Consider the following 25,182-nt stretch of genomic DNA (forward strand, 5'->3'; position numbering starts at 1 on the left):
ACACTGCAACAGCACAAGTTCACAAAAAAAACATTTACAATTATTACAGCTACATTAGACATCACAAGAAGGAAAAAAATATTCAGAGCATAGACAAATGCAATAACCTAAAAAAATCAAATCAGTTAGGTTTTAAGGCAAACAAGAAATTTTCACTAAGCAGTCAGAGAACTGTTCTACACATTCTTATGAATTTTTGGATGCCTGACTAGCAGAAAAGATGCCATCCTGCCACAAATGAAATAGTGAAAGGAAAAAGTACTCGGTGATGACATGTGTATCATACTACTATGTTGTCAATTAGTATCCAACAAAGAATAACCCCATTCCCAACTTAAAAAAGACTTCTAGATAAATATCCATATATCATCTCTAGTAGTGACATTGACATATCAAGATCCAAAGAAAAAGTGTGATCAGTTTTGCAAAGAAGTTTACAAGAAATGTCTGCATACTGTTATCTGAAAAGACAGCATATAATTGAGAAATTTTACAGAACAATGTCCCACAGTAAATGTAGACAACCATACCTCTATGCTCACAGCTCAATTAAATAATGAAGGTACAATACTAGCAGTGCAAGTGCTGGTTACCTGCCGTAATATAGAAAGTAAATCTCCTCCAACGCAATACTCCAAGATCAACCATAAGTGAGCAGATGTTTCATACCTATAATGACTAAAAGCATAAGTTAACAACCCTTAATATACTTTTAAGGAATTAGAGCATGTAAGAGTGAAAAACTACAAAGGAACAAAAGGCATAGCCATCCAAATCATCAATTTAATTTAAGCAGATAAAATATTTGTATTGCATTCCCTCCCCTCCCACGGTCTCTTTCTCCCCCCCCCCCTCTCTCTCTCTCTCTCTACCTTTTCTTACAATTATTAATCATTAATGATCATTGTTTCCAAAATTGAACTATGTGACTTGCATTAAGTGCAACTATCATTAATCTTATGTGCATAATCAATAATAACCACTTCATTCTTTTAATACAAAGTATAACACTTGTTAGCTAAGCATGCTACCCTCGTTTTGAATCTCCATTTTTCCCATGGATGGCATAATTAACAGGTAAACAGGGTTTCCTCATATTTGTATTATCCCAACCCAATTAGGCAAAATTAATAAGTAAAAAAATAGACCTCACCACTCATAAAACTTGAGCACGTTTTGATGATCTAAAGAGTGAAGAATCTTTACCTGCAGAAAGAGAAAGCAAAAAATAAAATCACAAAAAAACGAACAAAAATAAATACTAATTATCTTAAGATTCCAATCCAGTTCGCACGACACAGCTCAGATAGAATCTGCTAAAATGGAGTAACTAAAGTTACTATTCTTAATCATATTGAGCTCATTCGATCTATTTTTTGAAATAAACGAAAAGACTTACTTCGTGAAGAACCTTGCTTCTCTGCGACTTGTCTACGCTTTTGATGGCGTAATACTCAATGGTCTTCTTCTTCCTGCCTTTGTACACGGTCTGCAAATCCACAAGAACAAAGAAAGATTAATAAATCTACATAATTTAGTTCGATTCAAGAAAAGTTTAACACGAAAAAAAAATAGAAGAAGGAAATGGAAGAAGGTTACTGAGTATTTTCCGCGACCAATAGCTTCGTAAATATGGTACTGGTTCATGGTGACGGTGGATCTTGCTAGGGTTCTAATTTATTTTTTATTTTTGTTTGAAGATTTAAAATGTTTGCTCTGTGCAACGGAGGAACGGAGAGAAAGAAGGGAGAAATGAAATGAGAGAGAGAGAGTATCTGGGGAACTGTGCTAACGGGCGGGATATTGTAGTTCAAATTTGTAGGCAGTATTGCTATTTTTGTATCCCAAACAGACTTTTAAATAAAAAATAAAAAATGAAAAGAATATCATGATCTCGGGATGAAAATCAGAAAATGCAAAGGGGAATATACTTTCCACCTTTTAGTCTAACTTTTTTCAATATTTTCTTTGGTAGAAAAGCAGTCGATTTCACGTAAAATTGATACTAAAAAGCTGTTAGATGATTTAACTGATTTGACTAAATTTTTATTTAATAACTCTCAAATATTAACTTCACATGGAGTCGATTTAACTTGACTTTTCACCATTTCTTTTTTTTAGAAGTTGATAGGGGTTGGCAAGTGGAGAAAAATAATTTTTTACTAAAAACATTTTTTAATCAAATTTATTTTTAAAATATTTTAAGTTAATTCACGTTAGTCTTCTTGTCTTTTTTTCCGGCTTATGAAAGCTATTTTTTTTAGACATGAAACGAACTTTTTTTATATTAGCCCATTAGGTGAGATTGTCTAAAATATGAGTCCATTGACGTGATTAAGCGTTGTTTGACACACAGAAAAATAACAACGCCGTTAACTGCAAAACGTGGACGACGTTTTATTGTGCATAAACGATATGTGGCGTTACCTCTCTCTTCTCCCTCGCTTAACCTAGCCAGCAGCAATTCCCCCATTCTCTTTTTTTTTTCTTTGGTTCTTTTTAGCTCTTCAACAAGAACAACAATAACAGCACTTTCAAAATTTTTGCTCGGCACTTCACCATTGAAAAAAATGTTGCTGCAGGAATAAAATTTTTTTTGACATTTTTCTTATTTATGGCTTACAAAAGCTACTTTTTTCCGTTGACATATGAAACGATATCGTTTTTAAGTTAGAAGGAAAATTAAATTAAAAATTGAAAGAAACTAAAAAAAACTTAAAAAAAAGGGTTAACCACTTAAAATATTTTCGAATTATTTAAACGTTGACAAAAATACACTTGAATTTTACTATCGATCAAAATGCCTTCAATTAATTTAAAAACACAACAAAAATACCCAATAATAAATATATTTTTTCAAAAAATACCTTAGAGATTAAATTTTGATGCAATTTTTTACAAACATAGTTATAAAAATAAGATATTATTATACTTAAAATTTGGTAATTTTTTGTTCAGTATATATTTTTTTATAATATTTTGTTAACAACCAATAATACTTTAAAAAAATTACAAAATATTATATACTTAAAAAAATACCGAATTTTAAAAATAATAATATCTCATTTTTTTAATTATGCTTACAAAAAATCGCATCAAAATTCAATTTTTAATATATTTTTTGAGAAATACATATTTAATATTAGTTTTTTTGCAAGATTATCTAACATTAAATATGTATTTCTCAAAAAATACATTAGAGATTGAATTTTGATACAATTTTTTTCAAATATAATAAAAAAATGAGATATTATTATCCTTAAAATTTGGTAATTTTTTGTTAAGTATATATTTTTTTGTAATTTTTTTGTTACTAATAATACGTTTAAAAAATCACAAAAAATATATACTTAGAAAAAATCACCGAATTTTAAGAATAATAATATCTCCTTTTTTTAATTATGTTTGCAAAAAATCATATCAAAATTCAATCTCTAAGACATTTTTTGTAAATATATATTTACTGTTAGATATTTTTGTCGTATTTTTAAATTATTTAAAAATATTTTTGTCGATAGTAAAATTTGAGTGTATTTTTATTAGCATTTGAAGAATTCAGTAACATTTTTAGTAGTTAACCCTAAAAAAAAATAGAAAAATTAAACATTGACTTTGGGGGAAGAATCTTCCTTCTTCTTATAAAAAAACATAATTGAATATTGATCTTTGTTCTACTGCTCTCTTGTGAAATAAATCAAAATTTCCATCATTTAATTTACTCAATTTTATTTTTTCTTTTGCCTCTTCTTTATTTTGGTTTCTCTTCAAAGTTCAAATTTTTGTGAGCTATTCTCTTGAACATTTTATCGCATCAGCAATCTACCTACGTTTAAGATACTAGCTAACAACAACTGTCATGATAAACAAATTGTTTTCACAATCATTAGCAATCATCAATCTATGAAACTCTATCCATTCTAAAATCCGATTTCTCACCATAAAGTAACAGTAAGTAAGTGAAATAGTAGACAATAGGCTTAACCTACTCAGGCCTCGTCACATAGGAAACTCTCAAGGCTTCATGCTGAGAAGAATTTTTTTGGACATCCTTTGAGCATGGTGTGGTAAAGTATATCGAATTCGTCGTGATCATCAATAGTGTAAATTTTAAATAATTTTGGTATTATCTTATTTTATTTTATAGAGTTAATATGGTCTTTTAGTATGTAATTCACTTTTTACATTTCGTATCATTATATTTAAATTCTAGTATCATTTTAAATAAATTTCGGTACTATTTTTATTTCTGACAAATATTCAATCTAATAACTATGAACTTATATTCATTTAACTAAATAAGATTGTAATACAGTACTGACATATTCATTAAAATATAATATAAAAAGTAATACTTCTTAGAAGATGTAAGAGTAACAGAAAAAAAAAAGAAAAAAGAATAATAAGAAAAAAAATACAGTATTAAAAAAGAGATTTACATATTTTTATAACAAAATGTCAATATCAAAATTAAGAAATTTCTATGTTATTATTTAATAAATTTTAGTGCTATTTTTCTCATTCGTATTCTTTTTTTTTATTTTCTCTTTCTTATTTAATTTTTTCATAATTTTTTTGTGTTTCTCTTTTAAGAGGAATAAAAAAATATCAAATTAAAAAAATTAACAACGGTAATAATATACGAGGAAGAGAAGAAAAAAAAATAAAAATAAAAATAAAACACAACAACACATATTACCAATAGAAGAAGGAGAAGGAAAAATAACAAACGAAAAAAGAAAAAAGAAAAAGAAAAAATAGTACATGATTTTATGCTCACATTGTGTGAATGTGTTTTATTGAACTTAAATCAATTTAATTAAATTTGTCTGTCAAAAAGACTTAGATGCATAACAAAATTAAAAAAATTAAATTTAAAATTCAATACCACCTTAACGTATATAACATAAAGAGAATTAAGTATTAACATTTATCACCTGTACCAAAAGTAGGGACAAATAATAAGTTGTTTATTGTTAAGATATTAATTTAAGATTTGTTCTTAAAATAAAAAAATATTATTTATTTATTAAAATTAGACTAAAATTAATATTTATATATTTATAATATATGTATAATTTAATTTATTTTTAATAAATATTTTATATTTTAATATATTTATATATAAATATATATATTTTAATTTATTTTTAATGTGTATTTTATATTTTATGGTTGTAGGTGATTTTGCCGAACACATGGTTCTAAAATGAATTATATATTTGTTTATTTTTATATTTTTGGTAAGAATTCTAAATTTTTTTTAAAAAAATTAAGATGGATTGGGCCCAGTTTTACCCAAAACCAAGATGTAGAATCCAAAAAAATTTCCCCAAATATTGACACAAAAAAAAGAAAGCCCAAAAAGAAAGCACCGTAAGCACGTGCGACGGTGTAGAACCGCGTTTGAGGGGTTTCGTTCTTTCATTGATCAGTGCAAAGAACGGAAAGGGTGCGTTTGGAGTACACTCTTCTTCTCCTTCTCCGATCAGGTATTTTAAACAATTCCTATCAAATTAAATCTAACATTATAAAACGTAGTCTTTGTTTTGTTTTCTAGAATTTTGTTCCGGATTGATTTTTCATCTCAATTTCAGGTTTCAGCTTCTTCAGCTGGCATTCTCGTTTTCTCTATTCTATTATGCTTGTTCCCTGTAGAAAGTTAGGATTCCCAGTTAGATTTGTGGGTCAAAGTATTAATTTAGTTGTTAGTGTGTTTCTCACAAACACTGGATTTCTATTTGTGGGGTTTTATTTTTAATTTTGTTAAGTCGTGGAATATCTAAGAAAACAGGGTTAATATATTTGATGGTAGGTTGGTGGATTAACAATTAGTTTTGCAATGTTTATGATTCGGTACATGGGGGAAGGGAAAAAAGTTGGAGTGTAGGGTATTAGTTACTTAAATGCCTCGTGATGTTGTTGTTTGGTGAATATATTCCTTGACACGGTGATATAGCTTATTAGGTTCTGATTGTGATCTTAGATACCATAGTACTCATCCATCTCTCTCCTCAAGTTTTCATGCTTCTTTCCTTTTGTTTTTCTGGAACCTTGTTGGAATCTCCAGTGGAAAGCATAGCCTTGCAGTAACTGCACGTCTTTGTTAGTTTCTTTTGAGTTTTGCCGCCTTAACAGTCGGTGTAGCATTGCCACTGTATAATGTTAATGGTCGAGTTTATGAGTTTATGGAGGGTATCATAAAACTTTGACACATTTATAGGGTTTATTATGTTGGATGTTGGACTTTTTAAGTATTTGGGTTGAGCTTGGTTATGCCACTACTGTAAATTGGTCCAGATAATATCTTAATTTGCACTTAGACTGTTTAAAACGTTTTAGTGATTTTGAGTTTATCCTGGTATGATAACATTAGCTTTTTCTTGTATGCTTCAGGATAAATGAGATGGCCTCTTCGCAAAATGTTGAGTTGGAGGCAGCTAAGTTTCTGCACAAACTCATCCAAGATTCTAAAGATGAGCCAGCTAAGTTGGCTACTAAACTCTGCGTGGTGTGTGACATTTTCTTATGAACGGACTTTTTTAATTAGCCCTCGTCACTCCTTAGTTCTTGGTACGGATTTAGTATGCTTGTAATTAACTTGGTATCTGTTTCAGATACTACAACACATGAAATCAAGTGGGAAGGAACATTCAATGCCATATCAAGTGATATCAAGGTAGAATACCTGCAATATATAGTGCTCAAATAAATGCATACATAGATATCCACAGTCAGTTATTGAGCCCCTTTCTGCTTGAGGTTGATTTTGACAATCATCATGTGTGCCTTGTGGGAGTAAGAGTAAGCTGTGGCATAAGAATATATGGTTTCACATGTACTCCTTCACTTATGGTAATTAAGATATTAACTAGCACTAGCATTCCTGTGATGGTAATAAAGTAACAGGAAGATCATATTTATTTAATTATTTGTGGAAGTGGATGGAACTTGGAAAGATGATAAGCATTTGTTGCGTTTTGGTGCCACTTTCTGAGTAGCATGGCGGGGCCTGTTTATGTGCTTTTGTGAATGGGTTTGAGACATATACTCATATGCACCATGCTGAAGTAGCTGAGGGTATAACAACCCGAGTATTTCCGCCTAACAACTTAATTTGTTTATGATTTTAGTTCGTGACAGTGTTATAGACTCATCCTTACTGTTCTCACTCCTTCTATTATGTTCAATTTACAAGGGGATTATCATGCTTTTTGTGTATGGTTTATCCATATAGGTGTTGGTTGCTGATTTGTTATTTTTTTTTTGTTTGGATTCCTTAACTTCGTTTATACTGTTATCTTGCCTTGTCGTCTAATAAAATTTTGTTTTCTTTTAAAAAATCTTAAAGTTCAAGTCCCATCACTGGTAATTGATGATTATAAGGAGGCTTATACCTTTTCATACATAGCATTGGAATAAACTTCACCAGTCCTTCACTTAATGCAAATTGGCTTCATTTCCAACTTAACTTGTCATTGTAGGGCAATGGAGACTGTCATCAATCAGCATAATCTTGATATTGAAGCATTGAAGTCTTCACGTCCTCCTTCTTCTGGTGCTGGCAGTTCTCAAAGAGGTAGTTTTTGTATATTTTCATGTTGCAGGAAAAAAGTTCATAATAATTTCCCTATAGGTTTTGATGTTATCGATTGTAACTTGTGCAGGAACTTCACAGGCAGTGGGTGTTGCTACGGATTCAAGAGCGGGGTTGCCTGAAAATGTGATGCCCAAAATGGATTCCTTTGCTTCTGGCCGGCCACCATATCCCTCAAGTATTGGAGCACCTGATCATTATCAAGGATCTGCGGCTCAGAGGAGTGGTCAGTCTTTTGATCATGGAAGTCCGTCTAGTTTAGATTCTAGGTCTGCTAACTCACAATCACGGGATAGACGAGATACTACTAATTTGGACAAACAGGTGAATCAAAAGGATGGTAGAAAAGCTACCTCAAAGAGAAAGAGGGGGGATACATTGTCACCTGCAGAACCACACGTTGACATTCCTTCTCATCTTGATCAGCGAAATACTACTAATACGAGGAAGGGTAAAATGACCAAGGCTGAATCATCAGATGGTCTTCCAGTTAGAAGTGGAGAGCTGACTAACTTTAATAGGGTTCCAAGTAGTAGTCAAATGCAAAGGGCCAACCAAGAAGGCCCAACAAAGATTGGCAATCCAGTGCCATGTGCTCCGAATTCTAAATATCCAGAAGATACAGAGGTTTCCTCTGCTCATATTGCTTCTGGTAAACTTCAAGGTGGTTCTCATTATGTATACATGATTTAAATATCTTTGACTCAGAAAAAATATGTATTAGCTTTTCAAACATCTCAGATTCCCTTGTTTTATTTGTCTTGTTCCTGATGATGTGATGGATGAAATTCCAACTTATCTGTAAATGCTCCCCTTCCCAGGTTCAAGTAATGGATTCATAAATTGTGCTAGGGTCATCGTGTATATTATGAGCCTCTGTTTTTGGGTTTGAATCTGCAAACAATTTGAATTATTTATGCATAAAATAGCAGTGCCAACTCCAGAAGTTAGTGGAAAACAATGAAGAAAGATTAATGAGTGTATGCATAAATATAAACTATGGGACAAGGCTTTGTTGTTGTTGTTGTTGTTGTTGTATGCATAAATATAAACTATGGGAATCCAAGAATTTAATAGAATACACTTTTTTCATTTTTTTTTATTTCACTTCTGTGATGATGACAGTTGAGCTTTCTATGTTTCTGGGATACATCTTTCCTATTTATTTTTTTAATGTTCTTGCAAATGCCAAATTACTGGTGGAAAATGTGTTAGGAAAATATCTGGTTTTACATGTTTGGTATAATAATTACATTATCAATTTTGCTAAATTTCAGGTGCTCATCCTATGGTTCATGGAGGGATGGGGGTTGCCACTAGTGCATACCCAATGACTGAATCAGTTCTCTCGAGTTCAATGCGGCATGGTGGGATGCTTGGGCATTATAGTGGAAGTTCTACTACTTCAGCTGATGAACCTAAAATAGGCCTGGTATTTGTCGTATACTTGTATATAATGCTGGAGCTCAGGATTTCTTATTTATATGATGGGTGAAGTATGCCCTTTTTGCTCCATTTTTTCTCATCAATACATGTGTATTGCCTGTTCAATCCCAACTATCACGCCAGATTTTTGGAATTGATGTTTCAACTGAGGAATCTCTATTATTACTGTTTATTTACTGGACATGGTGCCATTTTGTCGTTTTGAAACTTGGAGGAGGAAAAATAAAATGATAAATAAAAATTATAGTGGCTTTAATAATTGCAATAGAGATGAACAATTAAATGTGTCCTTAGTTTCTTGTGATTGCCTGACATTAATTTTTTTTGTTCATAATGACTTTAAGCTTTTCTCTTTCCATTTTATTTTTATTTTTACTAGTTACTATAATTTCTATAAACATCTGACTTTAGTTGACAGTATACGGGGATGTCCATTATTCTAAATTAAAACTTAAATTACTTGCTATTTATATAAGTCAAGTTTATGCTTTTTTTTCTGAGGGTGTATGTGAGTCAAGTTGATTGCTTTACCAGATAATTTTATTGACAGACTGACAGGCATAGTAGTAACTCAGAAATAACTGTGCTTAGACAAGGGGTTCCTCCCAGAGATATGGCAAGATCCACGATTGGTAGATCATCTGGTGTGCCTTTCAAAGAGCAACAGTTGAAACAGCTCCGAGCTCAGTGCCTTGTTTTTCTAGCATTTAGGTAAAAACGTAACTTTGCTGTCACTGTTTAAATATGAAAAGATCGAACTAAGTTTCATTATATTTTCATATATTGTTTTGAATGTGCAGAAATGGTTTAGCACCAAAGCAACTACATCTTGAAATTGCTCTTGGAACTGCTTTTTCTAGAGAAGGTGACTGGTGTTTATTTAATTGTTAAATAATAAATTATTCTCGTCACCTAACTGGTAACTGATGGGAAGATATATGATGGAAATTCAGGAAAGGATCATACTGACCACAAAGGAAAGTCACAATCTTCTGTTGAATTGGGTACCTCGTCAGGGGCCATGATGCCTTTTGGAGGTCTGAACAATATGAGACAACCTGATAATAATAACTCTTCAGGGTCCCCTTCTGCTGGAAAATCTCTGGAAGCTACGTCATTCTGCAAGGGAACTGAGAGTGCAATAATGACTGGGGACAAAGGTATTCTTTCTGAAGAAAGGAAACATCTCCTAGCTGTCAAAAAAGTAGAGCTTGAAAAGCAAATTCAAGAAAGAGCTGGTGCACAAGCTTCGTCAACTACTTCTTTTCAGCAGCAAGATTCCTCTAGTACAAAGGGTGATGTTGACAGTGGTAATCTTCAGGTTGGACTGTCCAACCGACCTTCCTCTGTCATTGGGCTGAATAAGCAGATGAATCCTGAGATAAATGGCTTTACTGGATTTGCTAGTTCTGATGAGGCTTCAGAAGGGCCCTCGCAAGCCTCTTCTCTTCAGCATGAGTTGCCAATAGAAAGAAGAGATAATGTTGTTAATCAGTTTCAAAATATGGTTAACAGTGGTGGTTCTCGAAACCATCATTCTGTTAACCACTTGACATATGCTTTGAAAGAGCACTGGAAACCTGTTCCAGGGACTGGCATTGATCCCCAGGGAGCAAGCTTGATGAAGGATGCAGATTTATTAGCGAAAAATGTTTCTTCAGGTAAGACCTTTGGTTTTAAAACCATGGGATTGAAATCAGTTTCTTTGATGAACATCCTATTGATTTCCGAATTGTTCCTGTCCCAATAATTTACACCTTTCTGACATCAAGTGAAAGTAATTGCAGATGGGTTCAAAACAGTTCCTGTTAATGATGCATCAAGACATGATGCCACTTTTTCTACAGACATAGAAGGGAATGGGAGGTTACCTCCTCCAAAATATACAATGTCAGGAAGGTGGATTATGGATCAGCAGAAAAAGAGGCTTCTAGTTCAGCAAAACTGGGTACAAAAACAACAAAAAACAAAGCAAATAATGACCACATGTTTCCTCAAGCTAAAGGTTTGTTTTTAACCGGCTTCCTACTAATTTAGTGTTGAACATGTTATTCTTGTACATATGATCTGATTCATTTGTGCACCCTAGAAAATCGGCATTCAATTGGTTCCAAATTAATATTGGATAGATCTTATAGCCTGCGGTACATTAATTGTATTGCAGGAAAATGTGAGCTCATCTGAGGATATATCTGCTAAAACAAAAAGCGTCATAGAGTTGAAGAAACTTCAATTATTAGACCTCCAGCGCCGTCTCCGCAGGTACTTGGTGTTCTTAAATCTTAAATGAGTGTTTAAGTTTTCTTTGATGATTGATCAGTGTGACAATATCCTTTTTTCTTTTGTTTGCAGTGATTTTCTGAATGATTTTTTCAAACCAATTACAACTGAGATGGAACAGTTGAAATCAGTTAAGAAGCATAGGCATGGTAGAAGGGTCAAACAACTAGAAAGGTATGAGCATAAAATGAGGGAAGAGCGTCAAAAAAGAATCCGTGAAAGACAGAAGGAGTTTTTCAGTGAGATAGAAGTCCACAAGTATGTACCTTTTTCTTTTTTCTGATTTCTTTTATTTGGTGAAGAAATATAGTTATATTGCTTTTTCTTTTTTTAAATTTTTATTTTTGGTTTTTATGTTGACTATAGAAATATTACTTTTTATATCGTTTCCTGAACTCAATACTTGTTTTATTAATTTAGGGAAAAGCTTGATGATGTGTTCAAAATCAAAAGGGAACGGTGGAAGGGTGTCAATAGATATGTGAAAGAGTACCATAAAAGAAAAGAGCGCATTCATCGTGAGAAGATTGATAGGATCCAGCGGGAGAAGATTAATTTGTTGAAAATAAACGATGTGGAAGGTTATCTACGGATGGTTCAGGTAGGTTGCTGTACTTAATATATGTTAATGGTTTCTAGACTTGCATAGAAGTGCCAATGCTCAATAGCTTTTTCTCAATCATCAACCTCGATTATTTCATTAGGATGCGAAATCTGATCGTGTGAAGCAACTTCTTAAAGAGACCGAGAAGTATCTCCAAAAGCTTGGTTCCAAGCTACAAGAAGCAAAGACTGCAGCAGGTCGCTTTGAACATGATATTGATGAGGCACAATGTGGCAGTTTTCTTGATAAGAGTGAATCTACTCTTGAAAATGAGGATGAAGGTGATCAGGCCAAGGCAAGTTTCCTTTCCGAAATTGCACATCTCTTTTTTTAAGTTTGGCTATTAATAATTATATTGCTTGTTTCTTCCAAAATTCTGTTCTACAGCATTATCTGGAAAGCAATGAGAAATATTATATGATGGCACACAGGTATAGCTTTTGTACTTGCGGTTTCTTATCAGGGTTTAATAGTTGAGTTTTGGTTTATTTATATTCCATTACAAAAATTTAAAAAGAATCTCTTTCTCAATGGATTTGTATTTTGTGTCCAATAATTTTTGCTTTTTTTTGGATTTCCTACTATGTTGAGTAATTCTTTTGCTCCATTCTAACTAATTTTCTTGCTGCAGTGTAAAGGAGAGCATTGCAGAGCAGCCATCTTGTTTGAAGGGCGGAAAATTGAGGGAGTATGTTACATTTACATTTGGTTTAATTGGTTTATATCTGAATTTTGTGAGGATCAAAGCATGATTGTCCCTAGTTCTTCTTTCAGGGAGGTTTTCTTTGGTTCTTTTGCATGTTATTTTTTCCTTCAAGGTTGTGTTTTGATAGGGGGTAAAATGAAGGGGTAAAATTTCCTGGATGATCTTGATATGTAACATTACTCATGGAGTTCATCCACGAAAAGCTTACCCTAGGTATACCCCTAAGTAAATTCACCAAAAATTTTGTTAACTATTGTTGTTTTAGCATGGACTTTGGCTTTATATTTATTTGTTTTTCAATTTTCGTCATTAGGTATCAAATGAATGGCCTGAGGTGGCTTGTTTCCTTATATAACAACCACTTGAATGGCATCCTTGCTGATGAAATGGGACTGGGTAAAACTGTTCAGGTAAAAATTTATTTTCTTCTATTTTTAAAGTTTTTGTTGTGTTAATGAGTCATTTGGCACATCACATATTTATGAGAATAAGACAGAAAGCTTTTGTATGATCTATGGTCATGTGAGAAGGAGGTTCCATCGAGGAAAATTGACAAAATGATAGATTGTCCAGTAAGGGGAGTAGAAAAGACACCATTAGCAGAAACCAATGAAGTTGGGACTCTAAATTGGTCTTACCAAAAGTTAACTAATGGAATAAATTTTGGTTATATCTGTTTTAACATGTCTTGTTCTGTCTGTATAATTGGTCTTCTGTGGGTTTCATGAATATGTTCAAAGGGAACATATGCAAGCTAAACATTTTGATTAAAAAGAGGATCCAAAGAGCTTGTGTATTAATAAAATCTTAATGCTCGTTTTTCTCTGTGCTGTTTTTTATTGGAAGGTTATTTCTCTAATTTGCTACCTGATGGAAAGTAAAAATGATAGGGGGCCATTTCTTGTGGTTGTGCCCTCTTCTGTTCTACCTGGTTGGGATTCAGAAATCAACTTTTGGGCTCCTGATGTACATAAAATTGTGTATGCTGGACCACCTGAGGAGCGACGTCGGTTATTCAAGTAATGGCGCTTTCAAAAATTGATATGCAACTCAATGTTTTGTTACGATACCTTGTATGATTCTTATCCCTTGTTCTGTGATTTAGGGACAGGATTGTTCACCAGAAATTCAATGTTCTCCTGACAACATATGAATATCTAATGAACAAGCATGACAGACCAAAGCTTAGCAAAATACACTGGCATTATATAATAATTGATGAGGGCCACCGCATAAAAAATGCTTCTTGCAAGTTGAATGCTGACTTAAAACACTATCAGAGCTCTCATAGATTGTTGTTAACTGGAACTCCATTGCAGGTTCACTACTATTTTAACTTCTATTTCAGCTTACTTTGTATTTTGCCTGTATATATTTAATTTATTTAAAAATGGTTTTAAGACATACAGGTGATACTATTATTTAGTGCTGGTTTATTTATATTTTCTGCAGAACAATCTTGAGGAACTATGGGCGCTACTTAACTTCTTGTTACCTAACATATTTAATTCATCTGAGGATTTTTCTCAGTGGTTTAATAAGCCATTTGAGAGTGCTGGAGATAACTCGCCAGATGAAGTAAGCTATGGATAATGTTTTAATCTATTGATATTTGAAGTCTTCATGGTTAACTGTCAACCTCATTATTCTGTTTGTCTGATTTCAAACTTATAACAAGGCCTTACTATCCGAGGAGGAGAACCTCTTGATCATCAATCGTCTGCACCAAGTTCTGAGACCATTCGTACTTCGGAGGCTTAAACACAAGGTTCCTTAATAAGTCCAACTGCCTAGGATTACTATGCTACTGCTTCTAAGTTTTGTTTTTCTGCATACTATGATCTTGTTCTATTCCTTTAAAAAAAATTAAAAAAAATAAAAAAACAAAATGAAGGAAAAATTATATGGCTTCTTATTTTTGTTATGGTTCATATACTCATTAAATTCATTCTAATTGCTTCTATGAAATAAAATTATGAAGATTTGTGTGTTCATCTTTTAGCTACTTATATATTCAGTTATTCACCTTTCTTTACTAGTTTCTGGTTGGTGTCTAGTTGTCATTATATATTTTCCTTCATGAGAATCCAAAAAGTTAGAATTTGAGAGCACCATAGCTTTTCACTGGTTGAGGACATATGCAGGGAATAAGAATTATATTCTATTCTTACATTGTGACATAGGCACCAAGATAAAACCAAGTTCCTAAAGAGTTGTTCTAGTGTTTTTATAACTGTACGATATGATATTTAATAGAATCAGTTTAGGATTTCAGTATTGTTAGCTCTGAGAATTGAGATGTTTCTTTGCGGCATTGCCTCCTTCAATGAAATCTTGTCTCTTAAAGTATGCTAGCTTTTGCAGTCATTGAAATCAAGTTCTAATGGTCTTGCATTTTGAATTTACTGTAGGTTGAAAATGAACTTCCTGAAAAGATTGAAAGACTCGTAAGATGTGAAGCATCTGCATATCAAAAACTTTTGATGAAGAGAGTGGAAGAAAATCTTGGCTCTATTGGCACAACAAAGGTTTTATTTTCTTGTACTTTCTGTTCCTTCCTCTCTTTCTTTTGGTCTCTGTGTGTGTTTAAATGAGATTTTCTTGGGTGATCTAATTGGAGCACTCAATTGTTAGGGACGGTCGGTACACAACTCTGTCATGGAGCTTCGTAATATCTGCAATCATCCATATCTCAGCCAGCTTCATGCAGAGGAGGTATATTCTTAATTTCTCAGAGAGGAGTTTATGTCTTTTGAATTATGATTTCAACCACAATTTGCTTAGATTTTACGAGCTAAAGAAAATACAAACATTATACTTACATTTTCCTTGTGAGATATAAAGACCGAGGAATACATTGTATTCCACCAATCACCTACCTTCCATATCATTTTCTGAACAATTTTATGGATAAACCGGACAACTAAGAAAGCAAGATCACAAAGTTTTAAAAAAAGAAAATAAAAACATTTTTGTCAGCAAGATTTGTCTATATTCTATAATTTCTGACTCTTTATCATGCAGCCAGAAATGTAAGTAATTAAACACTGTTGGTAGGCTATAGCTTATTGTTTTAAATAGTCTTATTTATTTATTTATTTATTTATTTTTAATTCCATATGTTTACTTCTCTGTATGCTACAATTCGACTTTGCTTTTTTTAGGTGGATAACTTTATACCTAGGCATTATCTGCCCCCAATTATTAGACTTTGTGGGAAGCTTGAGATGTTGGACCGTATTTTACCTAAATTGAAGGCAGCAGATCATCGGGTATTGTATCCTTTATAACTGTTTCTGAAGCACTGTATTTTAACTCCCTTCACTTGCACTATTGTTGTAAGTGGCCATGGGTTTGGAGAATGATGCTGGTTAAAGTGCCAAACTTCCCTTCCTTTGTTATTTTTTTAAAATTTTAATTTTAATTTTAATTTTTTTGATATTCTGTTTGGATACTTTTTGGCTGTTAGCTTCTTTGGATACTGAATTTGACATTTCCTTATTTGTTTCTCTCGAGCATTGGAACCGAACTATTTTTTACTTATCTAGTATTTGGTCTTAGTACATCGTTTTTAAAAGTAAAATTTAACTCTAAATATTTGGTGTCAAATAATGCTGTTACAGGTTCTTTTCTTCTCAACAATGACTAGGCTTCTTGATGTTATGGAGGAATACTTAACTCTTAAACAGCATCGGTACCTTCGGTTGGATGGACATACCTCGGGAGGTGATCGTGGGGCCCTAATAGACCTGTTTAACCAACCTGGTTCTCCATATTTTATATTTTTGCTCAGGTAATTCCAATATTTACTTGAGCATTATGTCTGAATGCGAAATAATTTGATGATTGGATTGGAGGTGAGAAAGGGAATTTTTTTTTTTTTTGTATTCCAAAGGATATTTCCACTTATTCCTTTCTTGCTTCTCTTTTTACCCTAATTTGGCAAATAAGGATACTCTGTTTAATGGTAAGAAATTGTTAGGCCATTGTATTCACGTTTTTTACCCTAATTTGGCAAATGAGGATAGTCAGTTAACGAGATTTCTTTCATGATTTCATGATATAACCCATAGGTCATAACAAGGTAGGTTCTATTTTCTTTTCAGAATGAGATTTATCGTTTTATATTAGCTTCAAATTTGCTGATTTTTATCTGTTGGTATTTAGCATTCGAGCTGGTGGCGTTGGAGTGAATCTTCAAGCTGCTGACACAGTGATTATATTTGACACCGACTGGAATCCACAGGCAATTATATTTCTTATATGAGTTTCGTTGTGAAGTTGTTTGCTTTTTGTTGCTGATTATTTATGATTGTTTGGTTGTGGTATATGTTCAGGTTGACCTGCAAGCACAAGCAAGGGCTCATAGAATTGGTCAGAAGAAGGATGTTTTAGTACTTCGATTTGAAACAGTTAGTAATTTTTATCTCTTTTACTGATGGGTGGATAAAATTGTATATATTTGATTTTGAGAAACTCAAATATCAAACATGTTGACGAGATTGGAAAGCTTTGATAAGTTTATAGCTTTTTCTCTTGCTTCTCGTCCTGTTTATTTGTATCATCCTCCCCTTCTCAATAATACTGTTTTAGTTTATTCCAAAAAAAGATCTGATTTGAATAGCAATATTTTTTCCTGATTCACAATAATATTTCCTCCTTGCTGTTAGTAATAGGATGTTATTCTTTTGTGGTTATGGTTTTCTTTTTTGGGGGTGGATAGGTGGGTAGTTGTTTATCTTGCGAGCTAGCGTTGACTCTGCTGTTAGTATGTCTACCAACAAGAATATTTTAAATAATATCAGAGTCGGAAGTCATGGTTATAATTCCATTTAAAACCCATTTTGTTGTCTGTTTCTTTGGAGTTTATTCTATTTGGCTTTGAAAAAGAAGAAATTTATAAGATAAGCAAGGGAAAGATGCACTGATGCAGACAAGACTGCTGGATAAAAGATGGAGTTTAGTTTTTACCCTGACAATTATGGGTATCTGGATTTTTAGTGAGATTTATGACTGGGAAGTAAGCATACCTTCTGTACAAGGCTAACCTTGGATCACTGGAATCTTTATCTGCATATTGTTTGCTGCATCTTGATACCATAAAATCCAAGATACACTTCTAATCTTAAGCATTGTTTGGATGAACTTATCATTTAATTGTCTCTGATGCTAATAAGGCCACGTTTGTGCCAATGTGGAAACGATACTTTAAATATTGTGCCAAATTGTCATGTTTACCAAAGTATCTAATTCCGCATTTGGTGTAAAAAGGTTCAAACTGTTGAAGAACAAGTCAGAGCTTCTGCTGAGCACAAACTGGGAGTTGCTAATCAGAGCATTACTGCTGGGTTTTTTGACAATAATACAAGGTTGACCTCATACATTTGATCTTTAGTTCATCACAGAATTTGAATCAGCTCTGAAGTTTTATTTTGCCTATGTATTACAGTGCTGAGGACCGAAGAGAATACTTGGAATCCCTCCTGCGTGAGTGTAAGAAAGAGGAAGCGGCACCTGTATTGGATGATGATGCTTTAAATGATCTCTTAGCACGCAGGTACTTGATTTCCTGAAAATTACACCATTTTCTGTCTCTGAATGATATTTCTTGATTCATCGGATAATAAATTGGGTTTAGGATTTACTCTTTCTAGGTTGTACTATAACTTGGTTTGCTGATTGGGAATGATTAGAAGTCTTGGCAATATGTGTTTGCCTCATGTCAATGACCAACTCTCCTAAAATCTTATTCTTGGCAATATTGCGTTAGTGTACATGTACTTATATTTTTTGGCTGGTGACTATTCTTATCCAACATAACTTTTTAGCTGTTAATAAGTTATGCTTCCTGATTTATGGTTGTCATTCCAGCATTCTACTCTTTCCTCTGTTTGCTGATTTAAATGTATTGTCTAAATGCAAGATTTGTTGCACTAGGTTATTTTAGGATCTTTTAGCATGACCCAAGAACTGTTCTTTTATGATTGCATCTCAAGCCCGGTTATATGCCATGCTCATTTATATTAGCAGTTTAGCACTATAATAGCTTTATTGTTTAGTTACTCAATACTTCATCTATTCTCTTCTTTGTTCCTCTTGTGTACACCCTAACCATGTCAAAAAGGGGAACTAAGAGGAAAGAAACTTGAGGGATTTGCTTATTAATTTATTTTAAAATTCTTGTTGGCAGTGAAGCAGAGATAGATGTGTTTGAGGCTGTTGACCAAAAAAGGCGCGAAGATGAGATGGTATGCTACTGTCTATTTTATTGAGATTTTTTCATTTGCATAATTATTGCTTATACTTTTTGTGTGACAAAGAATCTTGATTTCCATGGGGGGGTAAAAAAAATCTTTGTAGGCTACATGGAAGAAGTTGGTATCTGGGCCAGCAACTGATGGTTCTGAGCCTATTCCTCCACTTCCTTCACGTCTAGTTACAGATGAAGACTTGAAACAATTATATGAAGCGATGAAGATATCCGATGTGCCCAAGGATGAAGTAGCATCTAACGGAGTCAAGAGGAAGAGTGGAACTCTTGGGGGCCTTGATTCTCAACATTATGGAAGGGGAAAACGTGCAAGAGAGGTTTCTCTATATATTCAATTGGTTAATTTAATTTTTCTGGGTCATAAATGTGCTGTGTTCACCTTTTGCTCTTAACCTTTTATTGCATAAACCTGACCTACATCGCTATACCCACATGCATATCCCCTTTGGGGATTCTAGTTGACACATGGTGTAGAAAATTTCATTCCCTGGCCACCTGTAGGAATATGTTTAATAAGCTCCCAAAAAAGAGAAGGAAAATGAAGTTGAAGATGTAGATTTATATCCTAGTGTTGTGTTATCCTTGTAGTGAATATCAGTTGCCACATTCTAACTTCTTATTGCCTTTTCCATATGCTTTTCACAGGTGCGTTCCTATGAAGAACAATGGACAGAGGAGGAGTTTGATAAGATGTGTCAAGCTGAATCTCCTGGATCACCGAAAGTAATGGAAGAAGTGACAGAGTCAAATTGCAAAACAAATGCTTCTAGCTCTGCTACAACCGCTTCTGTCACGGAGACTGCAGTGGTGCCTCCGGTGGCCCCTGCAACATCATCTCTTGGGAGTTTGCCTCTGCATAAAGTCAAAGATATAACACCACCTGTTAAACGTGGACGTGGCAGGCCAAGAAGGAAAACCTCAGATAAGTCACCTGTTACTGAAGTCCCTCTGGGTACTTCTGGAACTGTTGAAGTGGACATGCAGGTAAAGAAAGGAACTTTGCTTGGTCAAGTAGTATCGTCAACTCCCGAATCTATTGCTCATTCTTCTGAAGTTGGTGGTGTGAGTGGACCTGTGCAGCAGTCTGATACTGGTATTTCTCCTAATCTGACTACTACACCCAACTCTCAAGCAGAGGGTACTACTGTTTCTGTGCCAATACAAACAAGAGGACAAGGCCGGAAATCTCAAGGTGGAGGGGAAGCAACTAGACGTAGAGGGAAGAAGCAGGTTCTGGTGTCGCCTCCTGTACCTGGGGTTTCTATTGGTCCTGATTTAAAGATGAATGAGCAGTTGCAACACAAACCCCTGAATCCATCTGCTGGTGAAGCTATGTCCCAAGGTGATACTGTTTCCTCCAGTGCTACGGTACAACATTCATGTAGAGAACAGGGTTCTGTGACTTTTAGCAGCGGAGGTAATAATAAATCTGGTGTTGGGATTGCTCTGAGTTCTCAGCAGCCCCTTCCTTTGTCCTCTGTTACTCCTGTGCCGCAAACTGTTCCTACTTATCCTTCTGTACCTATACAAAATAATGGGCAACATCAGAAGCCTCAAAATGGATCAGGAGCTCCCCGAAGTAGGGGAAAGAAAAAAGCAATGTTATTGCCTATTCCAAACGTTTCAGGTAGTCAGAATTTGCACCTTACTTCCAATCTACAAGGCTCATCTGGCAATGTATTACATGATAAAGCCACTGAGTTGAAAACCTTGCAAGATAGCCTTGTTCAGGAATCACACAGTGTTGTCCAAGATCATGCATTACATAGCGTTGGTGATAAGGATTTAAAATCAACTGAAGTATCTGGTGATATAGCCAATAAGGCATTGGTTGAATCAACAACTGAAGATAATACCAAAAGATCTCCTGGTGGGTATATTTTGAATGTCAACATTTTAATATTAACATTTTAACCTTCATAGTTCATACAGAAAAAGGCTTAGGATGTGATCTAAAGAATTTACACTTTTGCAGGGTTGGAAATAGAGAAGGTTCAGAATTCTGATATGCATGATTCTGCTTCCAACAATTTATCCAAGACTGCTGTTCTGGAGAACTTAAGGAACAAAAGTTTCTGTGGCTCAACACTGCCTGTTACAGAGGTTACAAGGGACCAACAATTGGAGGCCAAAACTCATCATTCTGATGAAGCTTCAAAAGCTGATACTTCTCCAGTCCATTCTACAAAAGAATCAAAAGGATGTTCTAATCAGGCTATAGAACCTTTGGCTGCACAAGCAGTTCCCAATGCATCAGACAATGTTTATCCTTCGATATCAGCCTCTGAATCCATTCAGCCATGCCCACCTGAATCCATGTCAGTTAAAAGACAAGGCCGTAAAACTCAAAATAGAGTAGAGCCACCCCGGCGTAGGGGGAGAAAATCATCTTCGGCATCTCCTGTTGTTTCTGATTCCCTTGCTAACCAGGATCCTAATTTAAATAATGATTTTCAGAAGTCATCAGTAGAGTCATCGGCAGGTAAAGTCGCTACAGATGTCGCTCAAGCTCAAGCATTTCAGATCCTTTTGCCCACTGGAGGTGCTGCTCATGATTTAAACACAAAAGAGGGAGCTGCCAATTCTTCTCTAAACAAGCAGCACAAAGTTGCGCCAGCAAGGGTTGATAGTGCACCAGTATCCTCAGATAAGATTTCTAATTTTAGCCGAATGCAAAATGTCAATGATGTTGCTAGGGTTATGAAAGAAGTTTTCTCTGGAACTTGCTTACCAAAGCTTAAAGCAGCAGATTCTGCTGCTGGCGAACTCGCAAAAACTAATACTACAGTTGATTTCATGAATACCCAGTTGAATGCTGATAAAGCAGGTTATGATATAACCAATACGGAAGCAGCATGTCTAACTCCAGGCATTGCTGTGAACATACAAGAAAAACAATCAGAGGGGGAATTCAATAATGAAAAATTGGAGGACAAAGCAAGTTCAGATATACCAACTACTGTAGCAGTGGATGTCTCCAATAACATGCGTTTGCAGGATAAAGCAGGTTCTAATATATCAACTACTGGAGCAGGGGATGTGTCAAATATACAGTGTAAGGAGGATAAAGCAGATTTGGAGCCTGACAAGCAATCTGAAGAGACAACTAATATGCAGATTCTTGAGAGCAAAGAAAATTCGGAGATGCCAACTACTGGAGCAGTGAACAGAAATGAAAGACAATTAGAGGAAACATCCACTACTCTGTATCTTGAAGTTAAAGCAGCATCAGACAAGCCAACTACAGGAGCAGTGGATGCCTTCAATTTTCGGTGTTCAGAGAATAAAACTGATTCTGATATGTCTCCTACTGGAGCAGATTTTTTAATTTCAGACCTTCCTGTGAATACGCATGAAAAGCAATATGTGGAAGCATTGAATATTCAGAATCTGGAGGATAAAACATGTTTGGATATACTAACTACTGAAGCAGCCTTCCCAGACTTGGACCATATTCAACATTGTACTGAAACTTATTCTAATCAGAGTGAAGTGAAGAAGGCTCATGATGCAACTCCGCTTAGTTCTGCTGTAAGGACCGAGAGTCTGTCTGAATCATGTACAAAATCTTCACCTCTTGCTTCTTCTGGTGAAAATATGTCTGATCAACCACAAGTGATCCCATCCTGTCCTGTGGGAAATGATTCTCAAAATGCATTAGAACTTGTTATAGAACAAAATGCTTTATCACCTTCGGAAACGGAGGCCTCCAATGTTGCATTAAGTGGGAAGTATTCAGATGCTTTAAAACATGCTGAGTTGCATGAGAATCCATTAGTTAAGAGCTGTTCACAATCCCCCTCTGAGGGGGAAATGAACATGGGGGATTCCATATGTGAACAACCTGTCTCTGCTGTTGATAAATCTTCTAATATTGACCCAGTTCCCGAGGAAAATGTGATATCCCCAGAAGCTATTGGCGATACCAATGTTGATTCTTCTGAGGTTTGCCCAATGGAAATTGACACATCTGTGAGTAACCAAGTTACAATTGTGCAGGACAATGAGGTTGTGGCAAAGAGTTCTCCGCAGAATGTAGATACGTTCTTAGCAGATGCGGTGGAAAAAATCATAGATCAATCTCCTGATGAACCTGTTGATAGGTCAGTCTTACAACAAACATCAGGGTCAAAAGCTGGGGCCAATTCTTCAGTGGATGCTTCTCAGTCTGTCCTTGTGGAAGAGGGAACCATATCTGAAACTGCAATTTTACCCTCGTCATCTTTTAGCATAGAGGATAACAAGGTGTCATCCAGAACCTGTGCAATTAGTAACTCTGAAACTCTGGAAGAGTCAATGGAGGAGGGTGCGACTGACCGCTCTGAATTCCTGCCCCCAGAGAAATGTGCAGAGGAGAGCTGTAGGAATGCCACTGAGGTAAGTCTTGTTGCACCTACTAGCAAATCTAATAGATATATTATACCTTGAATTCAACAATTTTTTTTTTCTGCAGGTTCCCTGTACAGTTCCGTTGCTGCTTCAGGAATCAATTGATTCTGAAGGTGACCACGGTGATCATTGCAAGTCACAGGTCGGTTCCTCCTCTGGACACTATCCAAATCTTGTGTTGGTCTTACATGTCTTAATTGCGTAACAACATTCTGTGTGTACCAGGATGGCGGGATACCTGAAAATCATGAAACTGGAATCCTTGCTGCTCCTAAAACATTTGAAGGGGGAAATGAGGTTGAGACCTTTTCTGATAAAGGTCCACAAGGATCCTCTGAAGCACAAGTTGAATCAAAAGGATTAGTTGATATGGAGAATCAGGCAGAAGCCATTCAGAACCGTGCTGCTGAGATGGATGTCCCATGTACATCTGTATCAGGGGACAAGGCCGAGGGTGAATCTAAAGAATTAGCTGATATGGAGAATCAGGCAGATGCCATTCGAAACCGTGCTGCGGAGATGGATGTCCCGTGTACGTCTGCATCAGGGGACAAGGCCGAGGGTGAATCTAAAGAATTAGCTGATATGGAGAATCAGGCAGAAGCCATTCAAAACTGTGCTACTGAGATGGATGTCCCGTGTGTGTCTGCACCAGGGGACAAGGCCGAGGGTGAATCTAAAGGATTAGCTGATATGGAGAATCAGGCAGAAACCATTGAGAGCTGTGCTGCTGAGATGGATGTGTCATGTTCCTGTGCATCAGGGGACAAGGCAGAGGGGGAGAATGTTTTAGTTGGCACCAACCAAAAAATTCAGGTGTCAGGAGACACTGAAGCTGTTGCAGTTGATGAAACAGATGTTTCTAATGGCGTTCCAGCTGTGCCCGAAACAGCATCAGCCAATGGGGCTCCACTTCCATGTTCTTCACTGACAGTGGGTGAACCTATGGTGGAGCATGATACTAAAGGAACTGAAACTGGTGTCGCCAACCAGGATAATCAAGCCGTACGGCAAAATGCTCTGAAAGATGCAGAAGAGTGCTCTTCTTCTGCGGCCGCTGAGATAATTGAAGAGAGCTTACCTCAGAAGGATGTCATTGAATCTGAAGGGGTTCCACCTCCATGCTCTTCAGTTACTGAGGGCGAACATGTAGAGAGTTTGTCAGATGAGGCTTTGGTTGATTCTGCTGTGAAGCTTGGTACTAAAGAATCTGAAACTTCCCACGATAATCTAGTTTTGCAAGAAAATGCATTGAACGAAATGGAGGAAACCCTTCCTTCAGCAACTGAGGATAGAGTTGCAGTGAGCTCACCTGAGAAGGATAATTTAACTGCTTGCTCAGAAGCACCCCAGGAATCCGAAAAGTGTGAAAATGTGCAAGGACCGGTCTGAGGAAGAACCTGGCCGGTTTCCGTGGCTGAAGGAGCCAAAAAAGACTGAAACTAATTGTTGGCCATGGGGCAAGTCTATAAAAAAAAGCACCCATCCTTAAAAACGACGTCGATATGTAACTTAACATGTCAGATCAGCTTTTGTTAATGCTGTGATTGCCGTGAATACCAAAAAAAAAAATTGCTGTGGTTGCCGTCATTAAGGGAAATAACAAAATAACAAAATGACTATCCTGTCTAACTGAAAATTTTTTAAGCACAGATTGGATTAAAAATCAATGGGGACAATTCCGGACAAATTTGAAAAATGAGTGATATTTTAGAGTGAGCTTAACTATTTACCAAACAGGGAAGGATGAGTGAAATGCACACACATTGGATAGGGTAGGGTAAAACAGAGAAAGAAAAATTGCACCAAGGGCTGTTAAGATAGTTCAACTTGATTTTCGGAGTTGCATAAATTGGACTATTTGATTTATTTTTTACAAAATTAAGAAAATG

General features: G+C 35.2%; 2 protein-coding genes across 3 annotated transcripts; one reads left to right on the forward strand and one right to left on the reverse strand.

Moving 5' to 3' along the window:
- Positions 1-208: 208 nt before the first annotated feature.
- Positions 209-1,830, reverse strand: LOC112794155 (serine/threonine-protein kinase RUNKEL-like). Of its 2 annotated transcripts, none has more exons than XM_025836277.3 (4): positions 1,600-1,830; positions 1,400-1,489; positions 1,154-1,206; positions 209-678 (listed from the first exon to the last, which is right to left on the reverse strand). In XM_025836277.3, exons 1-4 carry the CDS (start codon positions 1,645-1,647, stop codon positions 546-548), a joined length of 324 nt encoding a protein of 107 aa, XP_025692062.1. In that variant the 5' UTR covers positions 1,648-1,830; the 3' UTR covers positions 209-545. The 2 variants fall into 2 exon arrangements, with proteins under 2 accessions (XP_025692062.1, XP_025692063.1); XM_025836278.3 differs by having other exon boundaries at positions 211-669; positions 1,600-1,826.
- A 3,549-nt stretch (positions 1,831-5,379) lies between these two features.
- LOC112795783 (uncharacterized) lies at positions 5,380-24,880 on the forward strand. The gene is made up of 35 exons (XM_025837934.3): positions 5,380-5,489; positions 6,394-6,508; positions 6,615-6,676; positions 7,482-7,576; positions 7,665-8,246; positions 8,872-9,026; positions 9,591-9,751; positions 9,841-9,905; positions 9,994-10,701; positions 10,828-11,045; positions 11,205-11,302; positions 11,393-11,578; positions 11,741-11,921; positions 12,025-12,219; positions 12,312-12,355; positions 12,556-12,612; positions 12,944-13,040; positions 13,477-13,649; positions 13,736-13,949; positions 14,083-14,208; positions 14,309-14,398; positions 15,042-15,158; positions 15,265-15,345; positions 15,795-15,902; positions 16,254-16,423; positions 16,798-16,876; positions 16,968-17,042; positions 17,902-17,999; positions 18,080-18,187; positions 18,821-18,878; positions 18,991-19,218; positions 19,547-20,771; positions 20,877-23,278; positions 23,355-23,432; positions 23,516-24,880. Exons 2-35 carry the CDS (start codon positions 6,404-6,406, stop codon positions 24,680-24,682), a joined length of 9,606 nt encoding a protein of 3,201 aa, XP_025693719.1. The 5' UTR covers positions 5,380-5,489; positions 6,394-6,403; the 3' UTR covers positions 24,683-24,880.
- Positions 24,881-25,182: the final 302 nt, after the last annotated feature.

This window comes from Arachis hypogaea, chromosome 4 (assembly GCF_003086295.3).
Source record: "Arachis hypogaea cultivar Tifrunner chromosome 4, arahy.Tifrunner.gnm2.J5K5, whole genome shotgun sequence".
In the NCBI taxonomy this organism is placed as follows: Eukaryota; Viridiplantae; Streptophyta; class Magnoliopsida; order Fabales; family Fabaceae; genus Arachis; species Arachis hypogaea.